The sequence below is a fragment of the Ursus maritimus genome, unplaced genomic scaffold, assembly GCF_017311325.1.
Source record: "Ursus maritimus isolate PB19 unplaced genomic scaffold, ASM1731132v1 scaffold_3, whole genome shotgun sequence".
Classification (NCBI taxonomy): Eukaryota; Metazoa; Chordata; class Mammalia; order Carnivora; family Ursidae; genus Ursus; species Ursus maritimus.
Genome location: NW_024425563.1, coordinates 23,227,878 through 23,252,689, shown reverse-complemented (window position 1 = coordinate 23,252,689; position 24,812 = coordinate 23,227,878). Strand labels below are relative to the sequence as shown.

Here is a 24,812-nt window from a genome sequence, read left to right as displayed (position 1 = left end):
TCTTGTATGTGAGCGCACATAGTAAACTGAAAGCGCTATGTAACCCTGAGGCAATGCCTTGACTTTCAGAAATGGACCCCTATGGACTCATCCAGAACCGAGTCAGCTTCGAAAAGAAACTCAATTCCCAGCGCCTTCTCGTAGGAGCGGGTCAAGAATTACAGGGCTTGCTGAAGTCTGGGAGGGGGGTCCTCGCTCGGATCCCGCTCCCAGGTACCCCAGCCCTCTCCTCGACAGCCCCGCCCCCTACCTTTCTCAGTCACCACGAAGCACTGCTTCACCGGCCCCACCTGACTGAACAGCTCCTCCAGCTGCTCGCTGCGGGCCGAGGGCGGGAGGCGGCCCACAAAGAGGGTCAGCCCGGCCATGAGGCTGGGAAACGGAGGCGCGCGAGGCCGCGACCGAACCGGGCCCGCGCACGCGAGGCAAGAACCTAGCTTCGACAGGCCAACCACGCCAAGTGGCCCGGAGATGCCGGAAGTGCTCGTTACTCAAAAGAGTCCGGAGGAAAACATGGTGAGGAGGGCAAAAAAGCGTTCCGGAAGGGGGGGGGGGGGTTATGCCCGGAGGCGGAGCTTCTTGAGCGGGGCTCCACCCCTAGTCCCAGTACTGCCCCTCCCGTCCCCTTCGCCTCCGGGCCACTGTAGGAAACTGGCGTCGCCAGCTCCTACCCAGTTTAAATCTCACTTCCAGGAGATGATCCCAAAGTGCCAAGGCAGGCAGAGGAAGTGGTTTTTTGTTCGGAGATCTGACGCATACTGGATATTCAGTAAATACTTTCTCTGGTGCCACCGCAGACACCCAGTTTACGTGTATAAAATGCAACCAGAATGCACATACATGCATACATCACACACATCATTTGAGCGATTCTCATGTTGTCAGAGAATATGAGACATCCGTCACACTGTAACAGATAACTGTAACCGTGCCTGTAACAGTTCCAGGACAAGTTACATCTACTAAAGCGCACACAGACACAGATCGTACACAATCATTCTTTCAATAAATATTTACTGAGCGCCTACTATGTACCAGGCACTAGGGATAAAATTGGTGAGCTAAAACAAGAGTCCCTACTCTCATGGACAGTAAAGTCTAGTGGGGGTAGACAGACATTAATTTTAAAAACTTACAAATAAATCATAATATGCACACTGCAAGATAATAGAACACACCCAAAGCAAACATAACGTACACACAGACCCAGAACACAGGTCCTCCCAGAGACAGGAGAAAGCCTTCCCTCAGGTCAGCTTATCAGACAGACCCGTGGCTGAGGAATCCCACCCACCAGCAGGAGTTCGGGGTGCTCCGGGAACCTGGAAGGCAGAGACTATTTGCCATTCCACTGGGTTCAGGAACTGACTTGTGTGCAAGACTGCAGCACCCTGCTGGGGTTCCAGCTGAGAAAAGTTCCCAATGCACTTTTTAAATAATAACTTCTCAATGGTATAACCTGAAAATTCAAAAAGTACAAAAGGTACAGTGAAAAGTAAATTTCCGTTTCTTTTCAAACCCCATTTGCTTTCAATGCATTCTGGATGGATGGGATGACTGGTTGATAGTAATGAGGGGAAAGGGAGAACACTTAACTTCAGATTTATAAAGCCCTAGCTCCAAGTAAATAATGTATGCTCAAAAGAAAATGCCAGTTATTTTTACACACATAACTCAGAAGAGTAAGTACTGAAATACAAAACAGATTTTTAAGGCTATGGGCTTAATCCTATCCAGGATAAACAAAGACAAGTAGACAAAGGAAGTGGGATGGGCATTTGAATAAAGTCGGTTTGGGATTCCACATTCCTCCCTCTTTTTTTCTCCTCCTCTCCTGCCCCCTCTCCACTTTAGAAATCAAAATTCTATCCCGAAAGGCTTAACTGTAAGCTTCAGGGCCCTAGCTATAGGGAGGGCTTCCCAGTGCTGGCTGCCGTGTACACAGGGAAAAGAACCCTAAGAAGGCTCTTCCAACACCCCTTTGGGATGCCCCTACAATGCTGTTTAAAATACTTCTCGCTTAGACCTTCCTTAAAGAACAAAACAAAACTGTGTGCCATGCCCATCAGGGGGCAGCAGCCACCCACAATGCGGAGGAGAGCTGTGCCCCTGGTGGTGGATAACAATGCTGCTGACCCTTTCTGCACTTCCAGAGATTCAGACCTGCCTCCCCAGCGGGAGTTGTGGTGCCCTGCACCGCATCAGCAACGTGGCTTCCAGGGGAAATAAACTGTTGGCTTCTGCCTCATCCATCACTGTGCAGGGAGCCCGGGAAGGAAGGAAGACAGGCCTGGGCTGTGCTGTCTCCCAGCCAGCCTCTCCCAGGCCCCATCCCTCTGGTTCCACTTCCCCTTGCAAGCCAAACCTTATTATACCACTTACTTCTTGTGCTTAGCTTCTCACAGCTGTAGTTAGTGCTATTGTAATTATTTATATGATTCATTCCTTTTTTTTTTTTAAGATTTTATTTTTAAGTAATCTCTACACCCAACGTGGGACTCGAACTTACAACCCCAACATCAGGAGTCCCAGGTTCTACTGACTGAGCCAGCTGGGTGCCCCTATATGATTAGTTCTTCAATGTCTGCCTTCCCCCAAAGACCTTCAACTTCATAAGTTCAGGGCTGATGTCCACCTCATTCACCTCTCTCCCCTCAGCAGCTAGTATATTGTAAGCATAATAAAATGTTTTAAAGAGAATGAATGAATGAATGAATGAATGAATGAATGAATGAGTTTGTCTCTCAGTCCCCTGCGGTACTAAGAACAGGAACTGAAGCGTGTATGCATTAGGGTCTACCTGGGCTCCTCTGGGAAACCTGCTTTGGGTAAGTGCTGGGGCGTGGGACAAAAGGGAAGGGTTGTCTCACCAAAGTCTTGGCCTCTTTATAAAGCCAAAGGGCTGAGGTAATCCTTGCTGAGGAAAACGAAAGAAGTGTTGGAGCTGGTGAACACTGAGCTGTATTCCTCCTCGTCGTCCCCATCTCATCAGTCCCATTCACAGCTTCCGGACAGAAAAGGAGTTTGTGTGTGGGTGTGTGGATGAGGAACAGAAAGACAGACCGACCGACTGACTCGGGGTATGTGGGGCTTGGACTTCTCCGTTGGAGCCTGTGTGCATGAACCCGGGTGGGGAGAGTGAATGAGCCGGCTGGCAAGCATTAGGGCGAGGAAGAGGTGGCCAAGAGGAGTTGGGTGTGAGCAGAAGCAGATGGAAGGGTTGGTGGAGAAGAAAAAGAGCAATTTTTCCGAGCAGCAAACACCCCTTCCATGATACAAAGCAGCTCTGATGCTGGGTCCGCTACAGCCACTACGACACCAGTGAGAAATGCCTATAATTAGGAGGCTGGCAGTTCCTTGGGCCTCAGCCCAGAGTGACGATGCAGCAAGAATTTCTGAGCCAAGCTGAGCCAGGTGATGGAGGAGACAGAGTCAAAAACCGCTCTAGTTCCATTCCTCGGTGGTGCCTGTCTCATCGAGTTCCCTGCCATGACCCTCACTCTCCCCAAACATCACTGACTCTTCCTCCTTCTGAGGGCCAAGACCCTGGACACTCCTCTCAGGCAGGACAGATCTTCACGTGCAAGGAGGGCAGTGCTTTAATTCTTCCACTAGTGCATGGACCTGGTCTGGGGAGGGCCCACTCCTCCCGACCCCCTGCCTGCTCTCCTCTTGACTCTCCGGCCTCCCTTCTCCAACCCCCGTGACTTGATGGGCAGACCTGGAGGAAAAACCATTCCTATACCTGTTTTCCCACTCCAAGCCTAGGATGTTGTGCCCCTGTCAGTTTCCCTGTGATGGGCAAGACATCTGCCAAAGCACTGGCATCATTTCATTTTCAGACCTAATCTATGACCCTGTTTTAGTGCCACTCTGAACTTCCTGCATTTTAGCCAAATGACAAATGCACACCACAGAGCTCAAGAGCCCAAGGCTCCGGACAAGGGAGAGGTTCCAGAGGGCCTCGTAGCCTGGGTCTCGGCACTGTGAGTTCTGCTTTGGTGGGGAGGATGGGGCCGAGGTTTGGGGGAAGATAGGATTTCTTCGGGGGGATCTGCACCTATGGGAGATGAGTGCAGGGAAAGAGGGGTTGTAAGTCCAGCCTTGAAGAGGCCCTGTTGATAAGTGGAGCAGGTGGTGTTCTCTGTGAATTCCTCTGGGAACACGGCAGGGAGGTTGCTGGGGATCCCAGCTCAAAGTGATCAAGCCCTTGACATGTGTATCAACATTTCCGTGAAGGACTTTACTACGGACTGACTAGTCCCTAGCCAGCTGTCCACCATAGCCTGTGGCCAGGCTCCTAGGAATGCAAACGTTTCCACCAATGACTGTAGAGGTCCCACCTCGCTTCTCAGGGCCTGTTTCATCTCTGACAAGGCACTTCCCAGAGAGTCAGAGGGTTTTCACGGGGTCACTGCCAGGGCCCTCACTCATCCCAGCTGTGGCATGAGGCTTCTTGCAGTCAGGAGTGAAGGTCACTGGGGTGTGAGATGAAGCCACCCCACCCAAGCCCTGCTTGTCTTCCAGTTCTGATGAAGCTGCTGCTACTGTTGACTCATCTAAACTTTCCCAAAAAGATCAGACCTTTCTCGGAAAATATTTTATTGATAAATTAACTCTGAAAGCGCTCACCTCCCACCCAACTGCTGTAGAGTCTCCGTGATGGGCCATGGACCCTTCTATGGGGAAGGATCACGTGTTGGACAGGGAGTCTCATCACACAAGAATGGGATTCCTGGGCATGGCACAGGTGGGTGTGGGGACTGAAGCCAGTCTCGAGGTCCTCTGAGGACAGCCCTCTCACTCAGCACCAGAGTGGGGAGTGGTGGTCAGGAGTGGAGCACCTTGGGGCTTTATTGCTGGTGAATGCCAAGGAAAGTGGGACCCCTGCCAGCCTAGACTTGCAGCTGAGGGCATCCGCGCCCAGGGCTCCAGAGAGGGTGGCACTAACCCCAATCAACAGAGCCTGGCTGCTGACCGACCCACCCACCCAGGGACCCCTGGATGGGGAAGGAAGCGGGGAGAGGTATCTGAGCCAGGCAGGATTGGGGAAGGGTTACAGTGTGTAGGTCTCGGGCAGAGCAGGCGCCAGGAGGGGGCGTAGGCTGGGGCAGCCAAGGGGCCACCTCTTCACAGGTCTATGGTGTCGCTGCCCACACTCAGCTCGTCGATCTGTCGACAGGCGGCCAGGAATTGCTCCTGCAGCAAAGCCTCTGCGGCCTGCAGCTCAGGGGGAGGCTCTGGGGAGTCCCGGGAGGGTGGGGACAGGGCCTGGTAGGAGCCTGAGCCCGGGAGGCTAGGGCTGCTTCCTGAGGGCCGCGGGGGACTGAGGACGCAGACCAGCGGACAGCGTGGGGGCCTGTCCGGGCTGGAGCATAGCAGCATGGACGAGCTGTCCCGCGAAAGTCCGCACAGTGAGCCGGAAGAGGCGCTGCTGCCCGCCGGCCAGGCCCCAGGAGAGGGGAGCTCCTGGGGCACAGGCGAGCCAGGGGCCTCCTCAGACCTCCCATTGGGCCCAGCCCCCAACGAGGTCGTGCGGAGGAGGCCGAGCCCAGGCAGGGCTTCCCCGAGGGCAGGGCCCTGGAAAAGGCCGGGCGTGAGCAGCGCCTCGCTGCAGAGGGCCTCCTCAATGCTGCGCCGCAGGTTGATTGGGGAGGGCGGGCGGAAGTCCACGGTGTAATCGCTGCAGGGGGAGGAGGCCGGAGAAGGGGCCGGGTTGGCCGCCTTGCCTTCGAAGCCCCGGCAGCCGCCTCCCTGGAGCAGGAGGTCGGGGCCTGGCCCCGCCAGGGCGCACAGCTGCAGCAGCTCCGCATCGCCACGCGCGATGGCGCCCCTCAGGGGCTCCTTGTCTGGGGGCCCGCTGACCCAGCCCCCGGGCAGCAGGGGGGCCGCGTGGCCCGGCGACAAGCGGAAGAGCTTGGCCCAGCAGCGCGGAGGCACGCGGGGGCTGCTGAGCGCGGGGTAGAGGCCCAGCAGCGCCAACGGGAGCGCGACGCCCACCTCGCCCAGGCGCAGGCCTAGCTGGAAGGCCCACCAGGGCCAGGGTCCTTCCAGGCCAGGCTGGCCGCCATAGCCCAAGGCGTGCAGCACCTCGTAGCCCTGCAGGGCTCCGCTCAGCAGCCCGAAGGTGCCCGCCACCGGGGCAGTGCGGGCCGCGCGCCGCCAGGAGTCGCGCGGGGCGAAGGGGCTGCGCGCCTGCGGGAGAGGGGTGGCGCCCTTGAAACCAGACCCTCCCAGGGGCGCTCCGGCCCGCCGCCGCCGTCCCCCCCAGCAGGACAGCGCCAGCAGGAGCCCGGAAAGGAGCGCGGCGAGGAAGGCGTGCAGCCCGCGGGAGGCGAGCCGCAGGGGCCGCAGCGGGCGGTGGGCGGCGCTGCCGACTGCCGCGGCGGCCGCCAGCCCCAGCCCCAGGAGCAGCAGAGCAGCCAGCCCGGCGGGACAGCGCGGCGGGCGCGGCCGGGCCAGCAGCAGGCATGCCAGGCCCAGGCCGGCGGCCAGGCAGGGCAGCGGAAGATCCTGCAGCAGCAGCCAGGCGAGCGGGGGCAGCCGGTCGCGGTGCCCATAGGCGTCGTAGAAGAGCGGGAAGGCCCGCGTGGTCCCAGCCGAGAGCAGGAGCAGGTCCAGCAGCGCCAGGCAGGGAGCGCCGGGCGGGCAGCGCCAGGGCAAGAGCGCCAGGGCCAGCAGCGCCAGCAGGGCCACCAGGCCGAAGAGCGTGCCTACCCCGTATACGTGGGCCTCCCAGGCCAGCCCCCAGCGAGCTCTGGCCTCTGCCCAGTTGGCCTCCAGGGTCAGGAAGAAGAGGGGCAGCGGAGCCACAGGAGGCTGCCCGTCGGGTTCAGGCAGCTCTTCCACGCTGCAGGACCCTGCCGCACACTCTGGCTCCACCGAAGGCTTCCCGAGGCTGGCAGGAGACGAGTCCTCTGGGCCAGACGTGCGGGTGGTGGGGTCTGTGGGCAAAGAACATTTGTCTGAGGCAATTGTGCCGCCTTGCTCTGCCTTCCCCACAGCCAGTAGTAGCCTGTATGCCAGTCAGAGAGTCTTCATAATATCTAAGACACACTTCCTTAAGTAAGAGACTCACCTGATCTCTCTGCCCCTTGCCTTCCCCTCCCTGTCAAACTCAGCAGTAGTTTCAGCTCTCATCCCTCCCCGCATCCCTAACCCACCCTCAGCGCTCTGCTTTGTTCACTTCCCCTTATCACTGTGCGATGCTACTGAAAAGGGTTTTTCATTATATATATATATATGAATTTATTTATTTGAGAGAGAGAGAGAGCACAAGCGGGGGAAGGGACAGAGGGAGAGGGAGGAGCAGACTCGGCTAGGGGAGTCTGATGAGCCCAATGTGGGGCTCTATCCCAGGACCCTGGGATCATGACCTGAGCTGAAGGCAGACACTTAACCAACTGAGCCACCAGGCACCCTTAGAAAAGGGTTTTTCTTAAGAAGCCACAGAATTTTACAACTGGAAGGAACTGGAGAAGGCCCCTCTAGTTCAATCCTCCCACCAGAAAGAAAGCTTCCTAAGAACAAAGATTTTTGTTTGCTCTGCTCACATCTGAATCTCTGTGCCTAAAATGGTGCCTGGCTCAGAGCCCACACTGAGCAGATATTTGTTGAATAAAAGAATCCTCTTATTTGTCCAACGAAGACACTGAGGCTCCTCAAAGAGGCAAAGTGACTTGTTCAAGTTCACAAATTGGCAGGGCTTTGCCACTAGAATCCAGATCTGAGCACCGGTCTGAGCCCCTTCTCACAATTCCAGAGCTTTTGCATAATACTAGCTTGCTTCTCTTTTATTCTGCACCCCTGACTCCCAACTCCCACCTTGGTGCTAGGAGAAGCTCCCCCCCCCCTTTTTCATCTGCTTCCCTCTTCCCCCTGTCTCTTCAGGAAAAGCCCCTACACACACATGTGCACACATGCATGGGGGGAGAGGTAAGACACTCCTGTCCCCAGCATCTGAGGAGAACAGAACCTTTCCTATTCACTGGCCTTCCTGTCTGCCATACCCCCAACCCTTAGCTTACCTATGGCCATGGTCCCCATCCTGACTCACTCACAAAGTCATTTGTCTAAGGCTCTTAATGTACATGCCCCTTGAGTTCTCACTCTACAGGTGACATTGAGATCGACTCCCCTGGGTCTGAAGGCTACCCTTGAACTCCCAGGAAGGAACCACTGGGGAGAGTAGAGTGGTTAAGATGCCATCTTAGTGAGTGAGCCCCTCAGGTGCTCTAGGATTTGCTAACTTAGACCCCCGGCTCCACTCTGTGCTCCAACACCTTTCCCACGTCCCCTGGGGAAAGAGAAGTCAAAGGGCACCCGGGGTGGCTCAGTCGGTTGGGTGTCTGACTCTTGGTTTCAGCTTGGGTCATGTTCTCAGCAGAGAGTCTGCTTGAGATTTTCTCTCCCCCTACGTCTTCCCCACACATGCTCGCTCCCACTTTCTCCCCCGCCAAAATAAATAAATAAGTCTTTTTTAAAAGGCCGGGTGGGGGGTCAAGTAAAAGAGAATGAGGAGTAAGAGCCCTAATTTACTTTCCTGGAGCAAGAGAAGAGTTAGAAAGAGATCCAAGGATTCTTCCCGTGGCCAGGCAGCAAAGGAAGCTGCTTCTGGCTGAACCTCTCCCTACCCCACCTAGCAAGCTCAGCAGAACTGCAGCTGCAAACAAGTGTGGAGGGAGAAAGATGGTGGTGGAGGATGGAGACACCCCGGTGAGGATGGGGAGGAGCACAGGAGGCAGATGTAGAATGAGGAAGGGAGGGTCTCCTGACAGCCAGACTCCTGCCCCGACCGCCTGGCCACACTCCCGCCTGGCCTCGGCGGTACACTACAGGAGGACCCCAGGTGCATGCCCACCCCCAGGCCGTGCCATTTCCTGCTGGAAACGTGCAAAACAGCAATCCTGAGAACAAGGGAGGAGGGGAAGACAGAATCAGACAACTGGGGAGGGCAGAGAGGGAGCAGCCAAAAAAATGAAGTATACACAGCTCGCTGCCTGCTGCAAACGGCAGCACGCGCCCTGTTTCCCGTTCCATCGCATTCCTCAAGTCTGAAAGGGGAAGAGCACCCACTGCATAAGGCTGTTAGGAGGATAAATGGACGATGGGTCCAAAGCTCTCGGAGTGCCTGGTGCATAATAAGCATTCGCCCTGTGATTGTTGTTGGTATCAGCGTAATCGGCTAATGTTGATCACCGATCAATCAACAGTTTGTGTTCATGTGAGTATGACTATTTCTGGCCTCAAACTAGTTCTTGATTTAACCAACAAAAGACTATTGTCTCTCAGGGCGCCTGGGTGGCTCCGTCGGTTGGGCATCTGCCTTCAGCTTGGGTCCTGGACCCAGCCCCGCGTTGGGCTCTCCGCTCAGCGGGGAGCCTGCTTCACCCTCTGCCTGCCGCTCACCCTGCTTGTGCTCTCTCTCCCTCTCTCTCTCTCTGTCAAATAAATAAATAAAATCTTTTAAAAAATAGCAAATAAAAAATAAAATCTTAAAAAAAAGACTGTCATCTCTCAGCACACCGTAAACTTGCTTAGAAAGGCAACACATTGCTTCACTTTGTGAACCCTATTTAAAGAACACCATTTGGATGGACTGACCAGCCCTGAACACCTAATGAAGACACAGCCATGAGTTCAATGAGGTTCATTGAGCTGGGGTGGCTTGTTGATCAGGGGTGGGTATCAGGCTGACATCAGCAGCATCAAATACTGACACCCCTCCATCAACCTCATTCCTTTGTCCCCTCAGATGCTCTTGTCCAACCCTCTTCTGCAAAGCGGATGAGTTTGCTTGGCTTTTCCTCAGCTTTGGCGGGCTCTGCAGAAAGGCAACAGGACCGTGCCCAGGAGTGCCACGGCCTGAGCCAGCCTGCCACCCCACGTGGCCTCCTCTTTGCTCCCTGAGCAGACACGCGCAGCTCTCAGAGCTCGGCTCTACCTCGCCTTCTTCCAGCTCCACGTCTTACCCGAGGGCCACAAGAAACCCCATCTCTCACCTCTGTCCCCAAGCACTACGGCAACTAGAGCGAATTTTTAACATGGCTAAGAAGCCAGAAAAAAAAAAAAAATGAAAACCAGAAAATAGACAAAGTGCAGGCACAGCTCAGGTCTCACAATGGAGGTAGTTCTGAGGTAGGAGCATTGCTTTCTGGGGGGAGCCCTGTGTACCCAGGGCTGAGCCATGTTGTGGGTGGGGGACAGGCAGAGAAGACCCAGCTTCTACCTTGGAAGAATCCACTTGACCTCATCCCCTGTCTCCCCACTTGAGGCTTCCCCAGAAGGAGCCCTCAGTCTCCCCCAGAAGAGCCCAAAAGATAATGAGTTCCTAGGATGCCTCTCCTGAGCAGCCCTCTCTTACAAGGTGGTCCCACTCTGGCCCTGTGGCCCCTCTTGACCTCAGGGGCAAGAAAGGAGATAGGTTGTCAATGTGAGTAATTGGTGAGGTCACAGCTGGCTGGGGAGGAGTCAGGGAGAGGGGCTGCTAGATTTATGGAAAAGTCAGGCCTGATTATCTACCAGCTGCCCAGATCAAAGGGCTGCGAAATCACTCTCCCAGTAGAAGTTGTAGCCCATTCAGCGGCCTGGCCCCATTCCTCTTCCCCACCCCCACCTCTAGGATCAGGGAAGATTGAGCCTCTTTGTAAGGGTAACTGACCTTCGAAATATTTAACAACTGTAAATGGCCCAGATGGCAGCCAATCAGAATAGACGTCAGCCAGGGTGGTCAGGGAGTGGAGGGGAGTACTCAGGGCACTAAGGCAGGTGGGTACTTAACAACTGGGTTGAAAGTCTTTCAATATGTAAATGACCTGCACGACTTCTCCCGGGAGGCACTGGCTGAACACTAGCCCTGCCCTAGGTGACGGTGACGGAAGCCTAATGCAAGAGAAGAGAAGCCCTAGAGTCAAAGCTTAACCACACCTAGGTTAGAAAGATGCTAGAGGAGACACCCAGAGACTCCTTTTGTCCCCTAACTGCTTGACCCTACTCCCTACACATGCTGCTGGCTGAAACAAGGCCCTTGACCTTCTGGCCAAGAGGCCTCTAGCCCTCCTGGGTTTATCTGAGAGAAATAGCCAGGAAGAGGCTGAGTTCCTGCAGCCGTCAGTGAGGAGGGGGAAGGGGACCGCGAGCTGGGCTTCCTCTGACACTGTCCAGACTCATTAAACCTGCCTGGCCAGCACTGTCACCAAGGCTGACAGACTGCCAGCCAGCATTCTTCCCCGGGGGCCACAGAGCCTGACCCCCACCTCACAGCAGATCTGCCTCTGCTACACACTGGGCTGAATGGGGAGGGGTCAGCAGCCTCCCCAGCCACATGCCCAGGAGTGCAGCGACTGCTCGGGAGGGAGCTAGAGTTGGTTCCGTGTTAAGTCTGGAGCTGGAAGAAGCTACGGAACCAGCGGTTCCCACTGCTGAGCTGGTTGCTACGGTGCAGTGCGGTGGCCGGTGGCTGAGAGAATTCCCAGCAACAGTTTAAAGGCTTTGCAGAACAAAGCTGGGCCTAGAGGTCCCTCTCCGAGGCTCGCTTGGCCTCACCTACCAGAGCCTCTCCCTGAGTGTGCACTCTGCCCTGTGGCCTGTGTTGTCTATCACATCTTGGGGCCAAGGGTGCGGTGTTAGGTAGCATCTGGAAGTGAATTTGGGATGCAGGAGCGGAAGAGCCAAGGTTAACAGCTATTCTTTAATAAACTTCTGCTTCATGCCCAGCCTCCTGCCAGGAGCTTGCATTCTCTGGAAGCTTCACGATAACAAGATAGGTACTATTATCAAACCCCAGATATATGAGAAAATTCCAGCTCGGGGAGGTTAAATAACTCGCCCAAGGTCACCCAGCCAGTTACTAAGCGCACTGGAATTCCAAACCAAGTCTCAAGGTTCCAGAGGCCCTGCTCCTTCCTCCGCACCACCAGCTTGTCTAGGCCCATAATCTGAAAGGCTTCCTTGAGTAAGGCCGGCATGTGTCCGCTCAAAGTCTTCTCTCCAACGTCTTCCCAATGAGGGGCCCAGCTCTGCTCGCAACTGACAACATGTCGGGTCAGATCAGAAGGCGAAGGCGAGAGCCCCAGGGCGGGGTGCGGGGTGGAGAGGCAGGCCAGGCAGACTGGCGTGAAGGGTGGAGTTGGGACTGAGGCTGTGGGAGCCAAGAAGGAGTTCCTGTATCTGTCTGCCGCTGATACATCTGTCTACAGCCTGCTCTGCCTGGGATCTCAGACTCCCGGAGGACCGTTACTTAACTCTGTGTGGGACTGCCCCCAGCAACGCTTGTTCTCAGACTGTTAAGACAAATCTCCATGGTGAGGATGAAGAGAATGGTGGTGATGGTCATGATGACAACGAAATAAGAGAGTCCCAGAATGCAGATGAGTGACTAGCATGTAGTAAGTGTGAAATACATGTCGTGTTCAAGTGAACAGGACACTTACCTATGGATGCTGTTGCCGTCGTGCCAGAGTTTAAGGAAGTGGCTGGGTCCAACGGGCCTGAGCTTGGGAGCTTTCTCTCCAGGGGGGATGGGGGCGGGGAGAGAGTGGTGCCAAAGAACCCTGTAAAGGGAGCACGCGGGGTTCAAGGGTCATCCTACCAGCCGGCCTTGGCCTCTGGGGCTTTGGAGAAAATCCTGTCCTTCCCCAAAAGCTTACGCTAAGGGAGCCAGGGTACACCGAACAGGAATCGTAGCCACGTGTACGCTGGGAGCTAAGCTACCACAACCAACCCAGACTTGGTATGGCAAAGAGGGCATTTCCCCACAGGAGCAGTCGTCCGTGTCCCAGGCCCTGGCAGAAGCAACACGAAGTCAAAAGAGAAAGGGAGGTGCGGATTAGGCCCACCGCACAGTGCCTGGCCCGTAGGAGTGTTCCCTAAGCGTCTGTTGCAAAGAAATCAACACTCACCTGGAAAATCTGAAACTCTAGAGGCAGAGCTTGGGGATGGAGTTGGGCCTAGAGGGCTTGGGCCTGAGAAGTTCCGCAGTGGGGACAGAGTAGTGCCGAAGAAGCCTGCAAAAGGAGCCCAGGCTGAAGCTTCCTCCTACCTGCCAGGTTGCCCAGCAGGGGCTCTCCTCCAGACGGGGTGGGTACTCACCAAAGGGTCCCAGGCGCCCAGCTATCTCTGCCAGACTGGCCCGTAGGCTGGGCAGCAGGGGCAGCGTTCGATGCCCGAGCGTGGGGGCTGCACCTGCTCTCAGCGCCATGTCAAACTTCAGCTCCAGTTCACTCTGGCGGAGCCTGGGAGCACTGGATGGAGGTGCCGTGGCTGTCAGAGCAGTGTCCCAGGTCACAGTGCCCATCCTGGGCTGATAGGGAGCAGTGGGCCGGTCAGTGGGCCCAGAGACGGGGGATGTGGACTCTGGAGACAGGGAGGAGGCCCAGGGAGTAGAGCTGCCTTCAGCAGAGCCCCACTCTGGGGGGGAGTTCCCAAGGGAGCCCACCAGCAGTTCCCAAAGGGGATCAGTCCTCAGCCCACTGGCCACCTCTTCCTCGGGCTCCCGGCTTGGCCCAGGAGAGAGTGGCTGGGTCTCCGTGACGGAGATCCCCCAAGCGGCAGCAGGTCCCCGAAGGTGGAATTTGAAGTTCAGTCCAAGGTTGAGAGACAGCATAGAGGCCTCACTCTGAGGTGGTGGGGTCAAAGTGGTGAGAGGGACACCTGGGATGGAGAAGGCAGGCTGGGGGCCCACTGGAACAGCAAGCAGGACCCAGCAGAACAGCCCCAGCCCCACACAGCCATGCCCTGCCATGGCCCCACCTGGCCTCCGGTGGCCTCAGCGGGCAGGGGGCTCAGTTCTTCAGCACCTTTTGAGCTTGAAGGTCCTGGAGAGAGGAGAGGTGCTATGAGCCCTGGCTGCCTGGGATCGGATGCCCCCTGAGAGAGGCTGCTGATCACCGAGAAGCACGTGGTGGGGGCAGGATGCAAAGGGCTCTGCCCAAGGAGAGTTGCCAGCTCCTTCCTCCATTCAGGCCCCAGAACAGATTCTCCTGTGGTTCCCCTTCTCTTCCAGCTAAAGCCCCTCTCCCTAAACCCCTCCCTCCCCTACCTGCTCAAGCTGCGGACTGGGGTCTGAAGGCAACCAGCTGCCCCCATCTTCTGCTGATAGCTGAGAGGGTGGACTCGGAGTCCCAGACTCAGACCCCTCCCTCTCTTCTCTCTCTCCTCCCCCCCCACCCTCAGATACTTACTGAGGCCTACTATGTGCCAAGCACCCTTCTGTGGATACAACTGTGAAGAAGCAAACCCTCACCAAGGAGTCTCAGCCTGCTCCCACCCCCACCTCGGCTCCAACCTAAGGTGTTGGCGCTCTCCCTCACTCAGACCCCAGGGAACATAAGGCCCTGGGAGGGGCAAAGCACAGGGCCCAGTGATCTGGCCGAGCAGCAGAAGGCAGCCAGGCTCCGGCCAGAGAAGCAGGGTGCCCTGGTCTGGCAGAAGCTGTCCCTTCAGCCTTTCCCCTCTTTCCTGGGGCTTGGCCCTGCTCCCTTCCCCTTAACCCTAGAAGTATTTGGGGGAGGGGAGGGGCAGCTTGGCCATGTCTGGCTTCCTGAGGAAGATGGCCAGGCAGGCAAGCCAGGCAAGGGGCTGCTGCAGTGGAGCCCTACCTCCCCCCTGAACACTCCCTCCGTGCACACACATCTGGTGGGGGAAGGGGAGGGTAAGCCAGGGACACACGTGCACCCGGCACCCTTACATCACACACACACAGCCACACCTAGCACCCGTGACACACTCACCCACTCACCCTTCACACACCCTGCACACACACGTGTACACACACACACACCCGCTTCTGCCGAGCCCCCTCCCTCTTACACGGGTTCAGACCCAAGCTCTGTGAGCTCCCAGCCTCCCCTGTCTCTTTCTCTCCTCTCTCTCTCTCTCTCTCTCTCTCTCACACACACACGCACGCCCCTCACTGACACGCACAGTATATACAGTCACACAGAGAGGCACACACACCCCTACACACACACTCACACACTCCGTACAGACACATCACACACCTTCGTCGCCCTACACACCCACCCACCCCTCGAAGGCTCTCTCGCTCTCTCTGGCTCTCGCTGGCTCTCGCTCTCTCTCTCCCCCTGCCCGGACCCGCCGACCTGCTCCTCCGGCTCCCTCCCGCAGCCGGGTCTCCTCTGCCACGTCCCCCGAGAACCGGAGGTCGCGGCGGCCCCGGTGCCCAGCTGGACAACGCTCCGCCGAGGCTCGCCGGTTCTCTCGGGAGCGCCCGACGCCCCCTCGGCACGTCCCGGCGACCGCGGCCACGGCGCCCCGCCGCCCCCGGTCTGGCCCGCAGCGCTGTCCCCCGCGGCCCGCCCGGTCCAGCTCGCCGCCCCGCACTCCCTCCCCGCGGCGCCGCCTCCTGGCTGCGAGCCCCGCTCCCCGGCAGAGCCGCCCGCGCCGGGCTCCGCGGCAGCCGCGCTCTGACCGCCCGCCCGCCCTCCCCGCCTGCCTCCCTCACGCCCGCCCCTCCCTCCCTCTCCCCTCCCCCTCCCACCCGCGGCCCGCCCCCCACCCGGGCAGGCAGGCGGGCGCGCACCGCAGCGCCCCGCGCCGCCGCCTCTGTGCCCGGCGCCCCGACGCGCGCTCATTCACCCCGCGCTGCCAATCGGCCGCGGGTGCGGGCGTCTCGCTCGCAGCCCGGCGCCGGCAGCCGCACACTACCCTGGCGGCCGGTCACACACATCCACACGCCCTCCTTCCCTGAGAAACAGCCGTGGGCCGGAGCCCCACGCGCCCACACGCCTGCGCACACACGCGCGCGCGTCCCCGGCAGCCTGCCCCGGGACGGCACCCCGGGCGGGAAGGACCACCGTGAGTGGAAGTGTAATGTCTCATTAGTCCTCTCCACAATCCTCTGCGTGTCCCCATTTCACAGGTAGGTAAATGAAGGCTCAGAAAAGTACCGACTTTGCCCAAGATTACACAGCTTGGCAGGGACTTGTACCCAGTCTATCTGCTGCCCTCTCCACCACCTGGTGGCTTTCAACAGTTGTCCTGCTGCACGGGAGGGCCTGCAACACTGCACAGGGGAACGGCAACATGCCCATCAGTGTGCAACTTTTTTTTTTTTTGGCTAAAATTGATCTCTCAAAAATACTCAGAGTTTCAGAAATGTCTACCAGGGAGAATGACTGGTGAGCTAAGCTTCATGTGAGAGGTGGATTAGAACCTGTTTCCAGTGAAAGAGGAGAGGAGAACAGTGGAATCAAAGAGTGTGCACCTTCAGGAATATGAGAGAGCCCAGGCCAAGCCTAACCCAGGGTTAAAGATGACAAAGGAGCAGGGTCGTCACCGTGGATACTTTATGGACCCTGTCCCAGTGACTGATTTAAGTAGTTTCAGCTCGTTTGTGTTATCTTGAGTCTCTAAATCCCTTCAAGTGTTCCTCCAAAAGTGCTAGTATTTAAAAGTATCAGGAGAACCTAAAATAGGAGGCTCCCTGCACCCCATAAAGCTGTCCCTCAAAATCCAGGTGTCCCGTTGTATGCCAAGCTGGATGCTAGATGCTTTAGGAATATCCTCACTTACTCCTCATCACAGGCCACAGAGAGAAAAATTATTGTTACTGTGTGACATGGCCTTGGATATGCCTCTGACCCTCTTCCCACCTCCCCCTCTCTTGCTGTGCTGTAAGGTTGGGGTGGCACTGTTGAAAGAGTTACTGAGGGCAGGTTCTGTGCACAGAGAGCTCACAAAGAGAGCTCACAGAGTTGTAAAAAGCTCACATAGAGAGATGCCCTGGGTAGGCAGGCGCTCAGTGAATGTCAGATAAGGGAATAACAAAAAAAGAAGGAGGAGGAGGAGGAGGAGGAGGAGGAGGAGGAGGAGAAGGAGAAGGAGAAGAAGAAGAAGAAGAAGAAGAAGAAGAAGGGGGAGAAAGAAAGAAAAGAAGAAGACAAAAGATTAACATTAATTCTGGGTTCCATATGGGCAATGGGATGTGTTTCAGAAAGGCATCTAGGACTCACTTTTTTTTTTTTTTAATCACAGAATTTCTTCAACTGATTGAAGATCAAATCAGGCAACCAGCTGATCCTCTCTCCAGGGAATGTCAGCGATGAACTGAACAGCGATGTGAACAGTTGTGAACAGCGATGAACTCTGGTATTTATACTGGGTCCCTAAACAAAACATTGCAAAAGGCATTCCCTGGATGCACCCTCAGGGATCACTATAGGATCCCTCTTCTAGTAGGGAACTCGTCCAAATCATTTAGGGGCTGCCTGAAGGCTGCATACTGGGATCCAGCCTCCGATTTTCTCTCATCTACTTAATAAAAGTTATCCTGCTAGAGACATTTCCCTTGAATCCTCCTCATAGAAAGGCTCATTTCCTGCTAATCGTGTTCACTTAAAGACTTCTAAATGGAAAGACAGAAATAAACATACCCCAGTACATTAAAACAGCAATCTTCCATGACCAAATAGAGTTATTCCCAGGAATTATATTTTTAAAAATATAGTCAAAAGGAAAGTTAGGGTTCTGGGTTAAGATCGTGATTAAATGCATATATCTAATTTCACTCCCTCTCAAAACCACACTAAAACTTCAATAAAGAGACTTTTATTTTTTTTAATTTTTTAAAAAGATTTTATTTATTTATTTGACAGCCAGCGAGAGAGGGAACACAAGCAGGGGGAGTGGGAGAGGAAGAAGCAGGCGCCCAGCGGAGCAGGGAGCCCAATGCGGGGCTCGATCTCAGGGCCCTGAGCCGAAGGCAGATGCCCAATGACTGAGCCACCCAGGCGCCCCCTCAATAAAGAGATTTTTAAATTGAAAGATAAATCCTCAAGGATGGAGAGAACGGGAAAACAGACAACAGCCACAGAATTTTTGAAGCAGGATGGCAGACAGCCATGTGGTTACCGACTTATCAGCCCTGAGGAAAAAGACATCTCCACTGGCAGTGGGGAAAATGGAGACCCAATTTGATTTACATTGCAAGGTTCTCAGAAAACACAGGAACTGGCAAGCCAAGGTCCCTCTGGAACTGTGGAAGAGGTTGCTAAAATAAGGGCCAGGATGAAAAGCAGTTAGATCCCTAGATTTCTTCCCTAACTCCAAGCCAGTGGGCTACAAGTCCCTTGCCCATCCCAGCCAGAGTCTGGAAGATTTTCCCCCTGAGGAAGGTAAGATAGAGCGTGTCTGGATTGGTGAAGCTTCGAATGCAGTTGTGAACAGAGATACCATACTGAAAATGCTGGAAACGGGGATTAAGTGACCATGTCACATGGGACGCTGAATGCAGAGGCCCCTAGCCTTCTCCTACTATTGGGCTCCTAAAGAGCTGGGAGTAGGACCTTTGCTCTTTAGGCAGGAAACTGGAAGACTCTGCTTTGGGGTATTTCACTAGCCTAAGAGGAAAGACCTAAAGATACTGACATAGACGTTTCCCTCCAAACAACCCAGACAGATCACCCTACAGTGGGAAATCCAACCTGTGAGTTGACTTAGGGTTTTTGACCAACCGTCTCACCCTCCACAACCTTAATCACAGCGAAAGGTTACCAGACATCCAGGAAATGTTCTTTTTTTCCCTCTTTTTTAAAGATTTTATTTATTTATTTATTTATTTATTTATTTATTTATCTATCTATCTATCTATCTATCAGAGAAAGAGAGAGAGAGAGCGAGCAACCACAAGCAGGGGGAGCGGCAGGCAGAGGAAGAAGCAGGCTCCCTGCTAAGCAAGGAGCCCGATACAGGACTTGATCCCAGGATCCCGGGATTATGACCTAAGCCGAAGGCAGACACTTAACCGACTGAGCCAGCCAGGCATCCCCATCCAGGAAATTTTCTAACGCAAATAGAGACAAAACAAGCAACAAGAAAAGTAACTTGCAGGAAACAGGTTATACAGAGAGAGCAGGAAGTGTCAAAAAGCCCATTGTTAACATTAGAGAAATAAGACAAGCTAGTGAATCCAGGAACCAAGAACAAGATGCTATAGGCAAAGGGACAACCAGAACACAGCAGCAGCGAGAATTCGGTCTTGAACCATAAAATCATGACAGCAGAAACGAAACATCAGTAGAGAGCTGGGAAGATAAAGCTGATTAAGAAGTCCCCCTAGAAGTAAAGCAAGCCTACTAAGAAAACACAGAAGACAAAAGATAAAAACGTTTGAGGACAGCTGCAGGAGTTCAACACTAAATTAATAGAAGCTCCAATAAGAAAAAAAAAAAAAAGAGAGAGAGAGAGAGAGGAAAATGGAAGGGAGGAAATCCTCACTGAACTAATTTGAGGAAATTTTCCAGAACAGAAGGACATGAGTTGCCAGCTTATTAGAGGTGTGTCCACGAAGGCCCAGCACTGAAAATGAAAATAAACTCACACCAAGGCAAATTAAAGAGAAGTGTGTAGAAACTTCCAAAACAAAGTAACATACAAAGGGTTAGATACCAGAAAGGCTTTGGATTTCTCAACAGCAACGACAGAAGTTAAAAGCAATGCTTTCAAAATGCTGAAGAAAATTTACTTCCACCTAGAATTCATATCCTTCCAAGCTATCAGTCAGGTAAAAAGATAGGATATATCCATTTTCAGACATGTAAAATTTAAAAATGTATACTTCCCGTGCACAGTTTCTGGAAAAGCTACTAGAGAGAGTGTTCTACCAAAACCAGAAAGTAAGTCAAGAAAACAGAAAACGTGGGGTGCAGAACACAAGCGATCCAACACAGGAGAGAGGCAAAGGGGCTCCCTTGGAAGAGAGTGAAGGGGGACCCCAGGAGGTCAGCTGTGAACCACGTGTAGAGGGAACGCCAGTTCAGACTGGAGCCTTGTGATTGACTCAGAAGACACGCTGACAGCCGTCATCACCAAGATCTTTGATTCCAGTGTGCCATCTTTGGACCCTCAGGTCAGAATTGTCTAGGTGAGCCTGCCCCAGTTCTTCTGTGTACTTGCCTTGTCTGGACCATGCGCAGTGAAGCTACTGTTCTCCCCTCCATGCCCGCTCAGGAAGTGTTCTGTTTTGCCTTGCTCCTGAGAGGAGAGAGGAGTGAGCTCAGAAGCAGAGAGCACAGAGCTCCCGAGGGCTGGTGAACTCTCCCGCGTCACTGCAGTGAACTCTGGGTTTCCTGGGACTCCCTTGTGACCTTGCCCACAGACATTTCCAGAAAAGGTTCTTGTAAATTCTCAGAGTAGCCAAAGCCACATCAAGAACCAGGGGCTCTGCTCAGCATCCCTTCTCCAGGAAGCCTCCGCCCAGGACAAGACCATCCTTGCCTCTCCCACTTAGATTATTCTTGCTCCTCAGCCTTGTTTAGGAATACACACAAATGTGGTGAACCCGTACACAAAAGCCCTGTGGGGCCGTCCTCCCCTAGGAGGTCAGAGCATCCTCCCAGCGGCGAGAAGGCCAGTGCCTGCAGGTGACCGCCTGCTCTCGGCAAGGGAGATGAAGAAAAATGGAAGGGAATGGGAAACAGAGCAGTGAGGGGAAGGAGGCCCGGGGAAAGGAGATGGGAACCAACGAGCCCTAGCTTGCTCTGATCCCGGAGGTCCTTCTTGCATCCTGCTGATGGCTCCTAGCGTGGGGGAGCTGGGGCAGGCTGGCAGAGGGTCCCTCCAGTGAGTCCCTGCATTTCATCTCTCTGTGTCTTTAGTTCTTGGGGATTAGGGTGGATGGGACAGGGGTCAGGGAGGTCTGCTGCACACATTATTTTGTAATTAAAAAAAAAAAAACACCAGTGCTTTAATCTTTTGACAACGACAGCTGTTCCCAAGTGTCTGCTTCGTGCGTCTCCATCTCCCTGTTTCTGCAGCCCTTAGACTTCACTCAGCCTTATTGTTTTCCAGCGTATCAGATTCCTCATTTGTAAAATGGGGATAATAATAGTCCTTCCTTCATAGACTTACCGAGACCACTATATGAAGAGCTTTGAACACCAGAAAGATGATAGAAGAGTTTACTACTGTGTTACTATGGTGTCTATGATTCCAGGAGTGACGAATAAAGCCGCTGCAGGGAACGAGGGCGTGGAGAAGGTTGGGGTCAGTGGACAGAAGAGGTTGGTGGGGGCTGGGGGAACAGGAGTGTGGTGGGGACAAGCGGGAAATGCGAGTGGCTGGGGGAGGAGGATTCCTGGGGGGGGCTGGGCTACAAGATCCCGGCTAGCCAGCAGGAAGAGGTAAAGAGGTTGTGGCTGGTAGGAGCTGTGATGCCATCTGCAAGGTTGATCTGTTCAAGTTTTATAGGGCAGAGTAGGCCCCAGGGAAAAGTGTCCTGGTTCTCACATCCCTGTGAAAAAACACACGTCCTGCTTAGGAGCCAAGGTCCCCTACTCTGGACCACCCAGGCACAAGATGGGGGGGTGGTGGTGAGGGGACAGGTCCCCCGCTGCGGCTGTACTGCCCCTCCTCCCACACGAATGTGTTGGAGCACACTCAGCTGGGCTTTGATTTTTGACAGCCTGAAGGCTTCCCACACGTGTCCCCGAACTCAGCTGTTTCCCCCAGCGGGGGAGTGGAGACCCGCAACCCTGAGCCGCTTCTGCCCGTGATCCTCCCCGCCCCATGCCTCACAGGCTTGGAGGACAGAGAGGAGCAGCCGAGGAGCCTGCAGGGCTGATGGAGGACAACAGAGCTGCTACGTTGGCACCCCTGTGAGGTCTGATCAGGGTGTCGGTGGAGAGGGAGCACCCCCCCTTCCGCCAGAGGGGAAGCCAGCAGCCCCAGCCCAGGTCCCATTCCCCTAGCTCTCCTTGGCCGGCTTCCCTCATCTCTGCTGCCACCGCCGAAGGCTGGGGAGGAAACTTAGAGCAATCTCTGCTCCTCATCTCAGCCCTGCTCCTTGTTTCCGGAGACTCGATGCCTTGGTTAGTTATGTAAATGGCAGATCGCTAAATGGCAAAGTTGATGCTGGGGACACTCAAGTCTACCTCACCTCCCAGAGGGCCTGGGCTGGGCAGGGAACGAGGGAGGGGACGTTCTCTGTGGCTGGCTGCAGGGAGAGAAGAGAGGAACCCTTCTGGATCCCCTCTTTCCCTCACCCGCCCCTCCTCTGCTCTCTCCTGGGCGGTGAGTGGGGAGTTCACTATTGGGGTGCAGGCTGTGGGCACACCGGCTAGTGTTCTACATGTTTCTGCGCTCTGGGCCCTGTTCCCACCACAGGCTTATTCCCTGATCAGCTGCCCGGAGGAGGGAAACGGGAGGAGCTCCTTTGTGAAAGCTTTCCCAGAAGAAGGGCGCAGGTGAAGAGGGCAAACCAGAAATTCCATTGCTTCCAGCTGTTAGAGCAGATTGCTTAAAACACGCTTCTTGTTGTACACGGTGAAATAAGCCATTCATCGAACTCTATCCCCAGTTTTGAGATCCTAACAAGGTGTCTGGGAGCAGCCTTACTTGGGAACCAGGAGACCTGTGTTCCAGTCCTATGTTAGGCAGAGCTGTGAAGAATGTTCCACCCCTTCTCTCAGGGCTGGGCCACCGCTGATAGGAGGGTGAAGTCATGTCTGCAAGGGCAATGGCAGGAAAAGCTTGGAGGACGGGGCCACTGGGAGATTGAGGGCAGGCAGGGGCTTGGAACGTGATAAGGGACCCCAGAGGTGAGGAAAGCCTGCTTCATCCTGGCCTCTTGGGGAAGACTGGGCTCCTCCCTGAAGGACCAGACTCTGCCAAGAGGAGGAAAGTGTCCTCACAGCCAGTGCGTGTGTAGGGGACCGGGGCGCACAGCTTCCCCTAGCCCCAGCCCCTGGTGCTGAGTGAACTCCGGCCACAGGCTGGCTCAGAGCAGGAAGCCCAGGGAAGGCAGATGGCGACAGACCCTCAAGAAGGCTCTCTTGATCTTTGGAGATTGAGTCCTTTCTGAGAAGCTGGTGGAAATTCTGCTCCCTCTGCCCAGGAAAATGGACAGGCACACAACCTTGCACACGCGGGGAGGGGGGTCATAGATCCCCCAGAGCCCACCCTGAACCCCAGTCCACAGATCCAATCTCTCCTTCTATCTCCACGTCGCCCAGGTACCTTTTCCTCTGTGTCCCACACCAGGGCCCCGAGTTACTGCGACACAACCCAGGCCTCCGGGAGCTGGCAGGCCAGATCAGGATGCAAATGCCAGGGACTTGGAGTCAAAACAGAGGGCTTCCCGGAGGGAGGGGCTCGTTTCCAGTCTGAGGAGGTAGCCTTGGGATGAAGGCAAGCCTGCAGGCTCTGGAGCTGGCCGGGCTCTTCATCTGTACCTCGGGGATCCGTGCCCACCCCCGAGGAACGGTGTGAGATAATACTGATGGTGTTTAACATGGAGTAGAGTGAGGCTCGAGGTGAATGTGCTGTAAATATGCCCTCGGCTATGGAGGCAGTGAGCATCCTAGCTGGGTCCTAGAAAGTTGGATAATGGCCCTCCACACATGTCCACATCCTAATCTCTAGAACCTGTGAATATGTTACCTTACCCAGCAAAAGGGACTTTGCAGGTGTGACTATGTCAAGGGTTTGAGGTGGGGACATGATCCCGGTGGGCCCAGTGTCATCATAAGAGTCCTTAGGAGAGGGATACAGGAGGGCCCGAGTCCTCTCTGCCTCCAGAAGGAGCATTGACTAGAGCCTCTATTTTAGATTTCCAGCCTCCAGAAACGGAAGTTAGTAAGTGTGTGTTGTTGGCAGCTGCTCAGTTTGTGGTCATTTGTTAACAGCAGCAACAGTAAACTCATACACGACGCCTTGCTAGGAAAGGCCGGAGCCCACGGGGGCAAGGCTTTGATGCAGGAAGGGGTTTGGAGGGGAGTTTTTGCAGCTAGGCTAGGCCAGGAGTGGGCCTGTGATGAGAGAGGAGGGCCAGGCATGGAGTGCTCAGCCCGTGACCTCACCCTTGGCCAGCCACAGCTGCCCTGGCATCCGGACGCCTGTCAGCCCGGGCTTACATGCCTCACTGGGCCAGAAAGGGATCCCTGTGTAGCCAGGCCCCAGGCAAGGGTGGGGGTGTGGCAAAGAAGGCTGGTGCCAGGGGAGGGAGCCCGATCAGCCCTGGGGTTGTAGAAGCCACACGAGGGGAGGGAGGAGGCCAGCAGGGGCTGGCGAGGCGCCCTGTCACCCAGGGCCCCACCAGCTCAGTCCTGCTCTACTTCTCTCCTGAGGGGGCAGGATCATTCCTTTCCTCTCTTCTTTTTCCTTCTTCGCCCCTGGGCTCTCCTGGGCTCCCCTGGGAGAAAGGGAGGGGTAGGGAGTTTGGGGCTAGAGAGCAAGTGGTTGGGTCACAATTGGCTCAGTGGCAGAGTAGCTGGGCAACCTTGGGCAAATTACTTTGCCTCTCTGAGCCTGATTTCTCCTCTGACAATGAGGATGGTAATAAGTCTCTACTGCATGGGGCTGTATTAAATGACCTAATGCGTGAAACACAGTGCCCAGCATGGCGTCAACCCTATCTTTGCAACCTCTGTTTGCTGCGCTCAACAGTGTGCGTTAATTTCATTCATTCTATTCAACAGGTATTTCAGAGCAACGCTGTTCTCCATGATGAAGACATTACAAAGGAAAACAGACCACATACGTAGAAACAGAGAGTATGTGTGCGATATGTTATGGAAAACAACAAAACAGGAAAAGGAAGGGCTAAGGATGGAGGTAGGGGAGTGGTTTGCTGTTTTGTGCACAGGGTCAGGGAGGGTCTGTCTAACCAGATGCTGATCGAGCCCACACCTGAAGGCGATGAAGGAGCGAGCCACGTGGGTATCTGGGGGACACAGAGGGAACAGTCCTGGTGGGAGCATTCGAGGACAGCAAGGCGGCAGGCGTGGCTAGGACAGAACTGGGGAGGTGAGAGAGGGAAAGCAGGGTCGGCCATAGCGGGGGGGGGGGGGGGGGGG

At 55.1% G+C, this 24,812-nt stretch overlaps 3 protein-coding genes across 8 annotated transcripts in view; all 3 read right to left on the bottom strand.

Annotated features, from left to right (window-relative positions):
• Positions 1–492, bottom strand: part of RBM28 (RNA binding motif protein 28) — a 33,025-nt gene extending 32,533 nt beyond the window's left edge. Inside the window, exon 1 of the mRNA XM_008705841.2 lies at positions 251–492. Within this exon, the coding sequence (XP_008704063.1) occupies positions 251–368 (118 nt within the window). The 5' untranslated portion in view covers positions 369–492. The remainder of the gene's footprint in view (positions 1–250) is intronic.
• A 4,097-nt stretch (positions 493–4,589) lies between these two features.
• Positions 4,590–15,263, bottom strand: PRRT4 (proline rich transmembrane protein 4). Of its 3 annotated transcripts, XM_040644045.1 has the most exons (6): positions 15,102–15,263; positions 13,090–13,814; positions 12,900–13,004; positions 12,432–12,551; positions 6,718–6,944; positions 4,590–6,195 (listed from the first exon to the last, which is right to left on the bottom strand). In XM_040644045.1, the coding sequence occupies exons 2-6, from the start codon at positions 13,739–13,741 to the stop codon at positions 5,131–5,133; spliced, it is 2,169 nt and encodes a 722-aa protein (XP_040499979.1). In that variant the 5' UTR covers positions 13,742–13,814; positions 15,102–15,263; the 3' UTR covers positions 4,590–5,130. The 3 variants fall into 3 exon arrangements, with proteins under 3 accessions (XP_040499979.1, XP_040499977.1, XP_040499978.1); XM_040644043.1 differs by having other exon boundaries at positions 4,590–6,944; XM_040644044.1 differs by lacking the exon at positions 15,102–15,263 and having other exon boundaries at positions 4,590–6,944; positions 13,090–14,120.
• A 3,436-nt stretch (positions 15,264–18,699) lies between these two features.
• IMPDH1 (inosine monophosphate dehydrogenase 1) overlaps positions 18,700–24,812 on the bottom strand; it is a 27,516-nt gene continuing 21,403 nt past the window's right edge. For all 4 annotated transcript variants that reach the window (XM_040644036.1, XM_040644037.1, XM_040644039.1 and 1 more), the window contains exon 15: positions 18,700–19,992. In XM_040644036.1, the coding sequence (XP_040499970.1) occupies positions 19,965–19,992 (28 nt within the window). In that variant the 3' untranslated portion in view covers positions 18,700–19,964. The remainder of the gene's footprint in view (positions 19,993–24,812) is intronic.

What these genes read in the sequence shown, in the direction of transcription:
- PRRT4 (XM_040644043.1), bottom strand. Translation starts at nt 13,741, where the DNA reads ATGGCAGGGCATGGCTGTGTGGGGCTGGGGCTGTTCTGCTGGGTCCTG. An exon ending in TAGAGTTTCAGATTTTCCAG is followed by an intron (nt 12,552 to 12,899) that starts GTGAGTGTTGAT and finishes CTCCCTTTACAG; the next exon opens with GGTTCTTTGGCACCACTCTC. An exon ending in GACGGCAACAGCATCCATAG is followed by an intron (nt 6,945 to 12,431) that starts GTAAGTGTCCTG and finishes CTTTGCCCACAG; the next exon opens with ACCCCACCACCCGCACGTCT.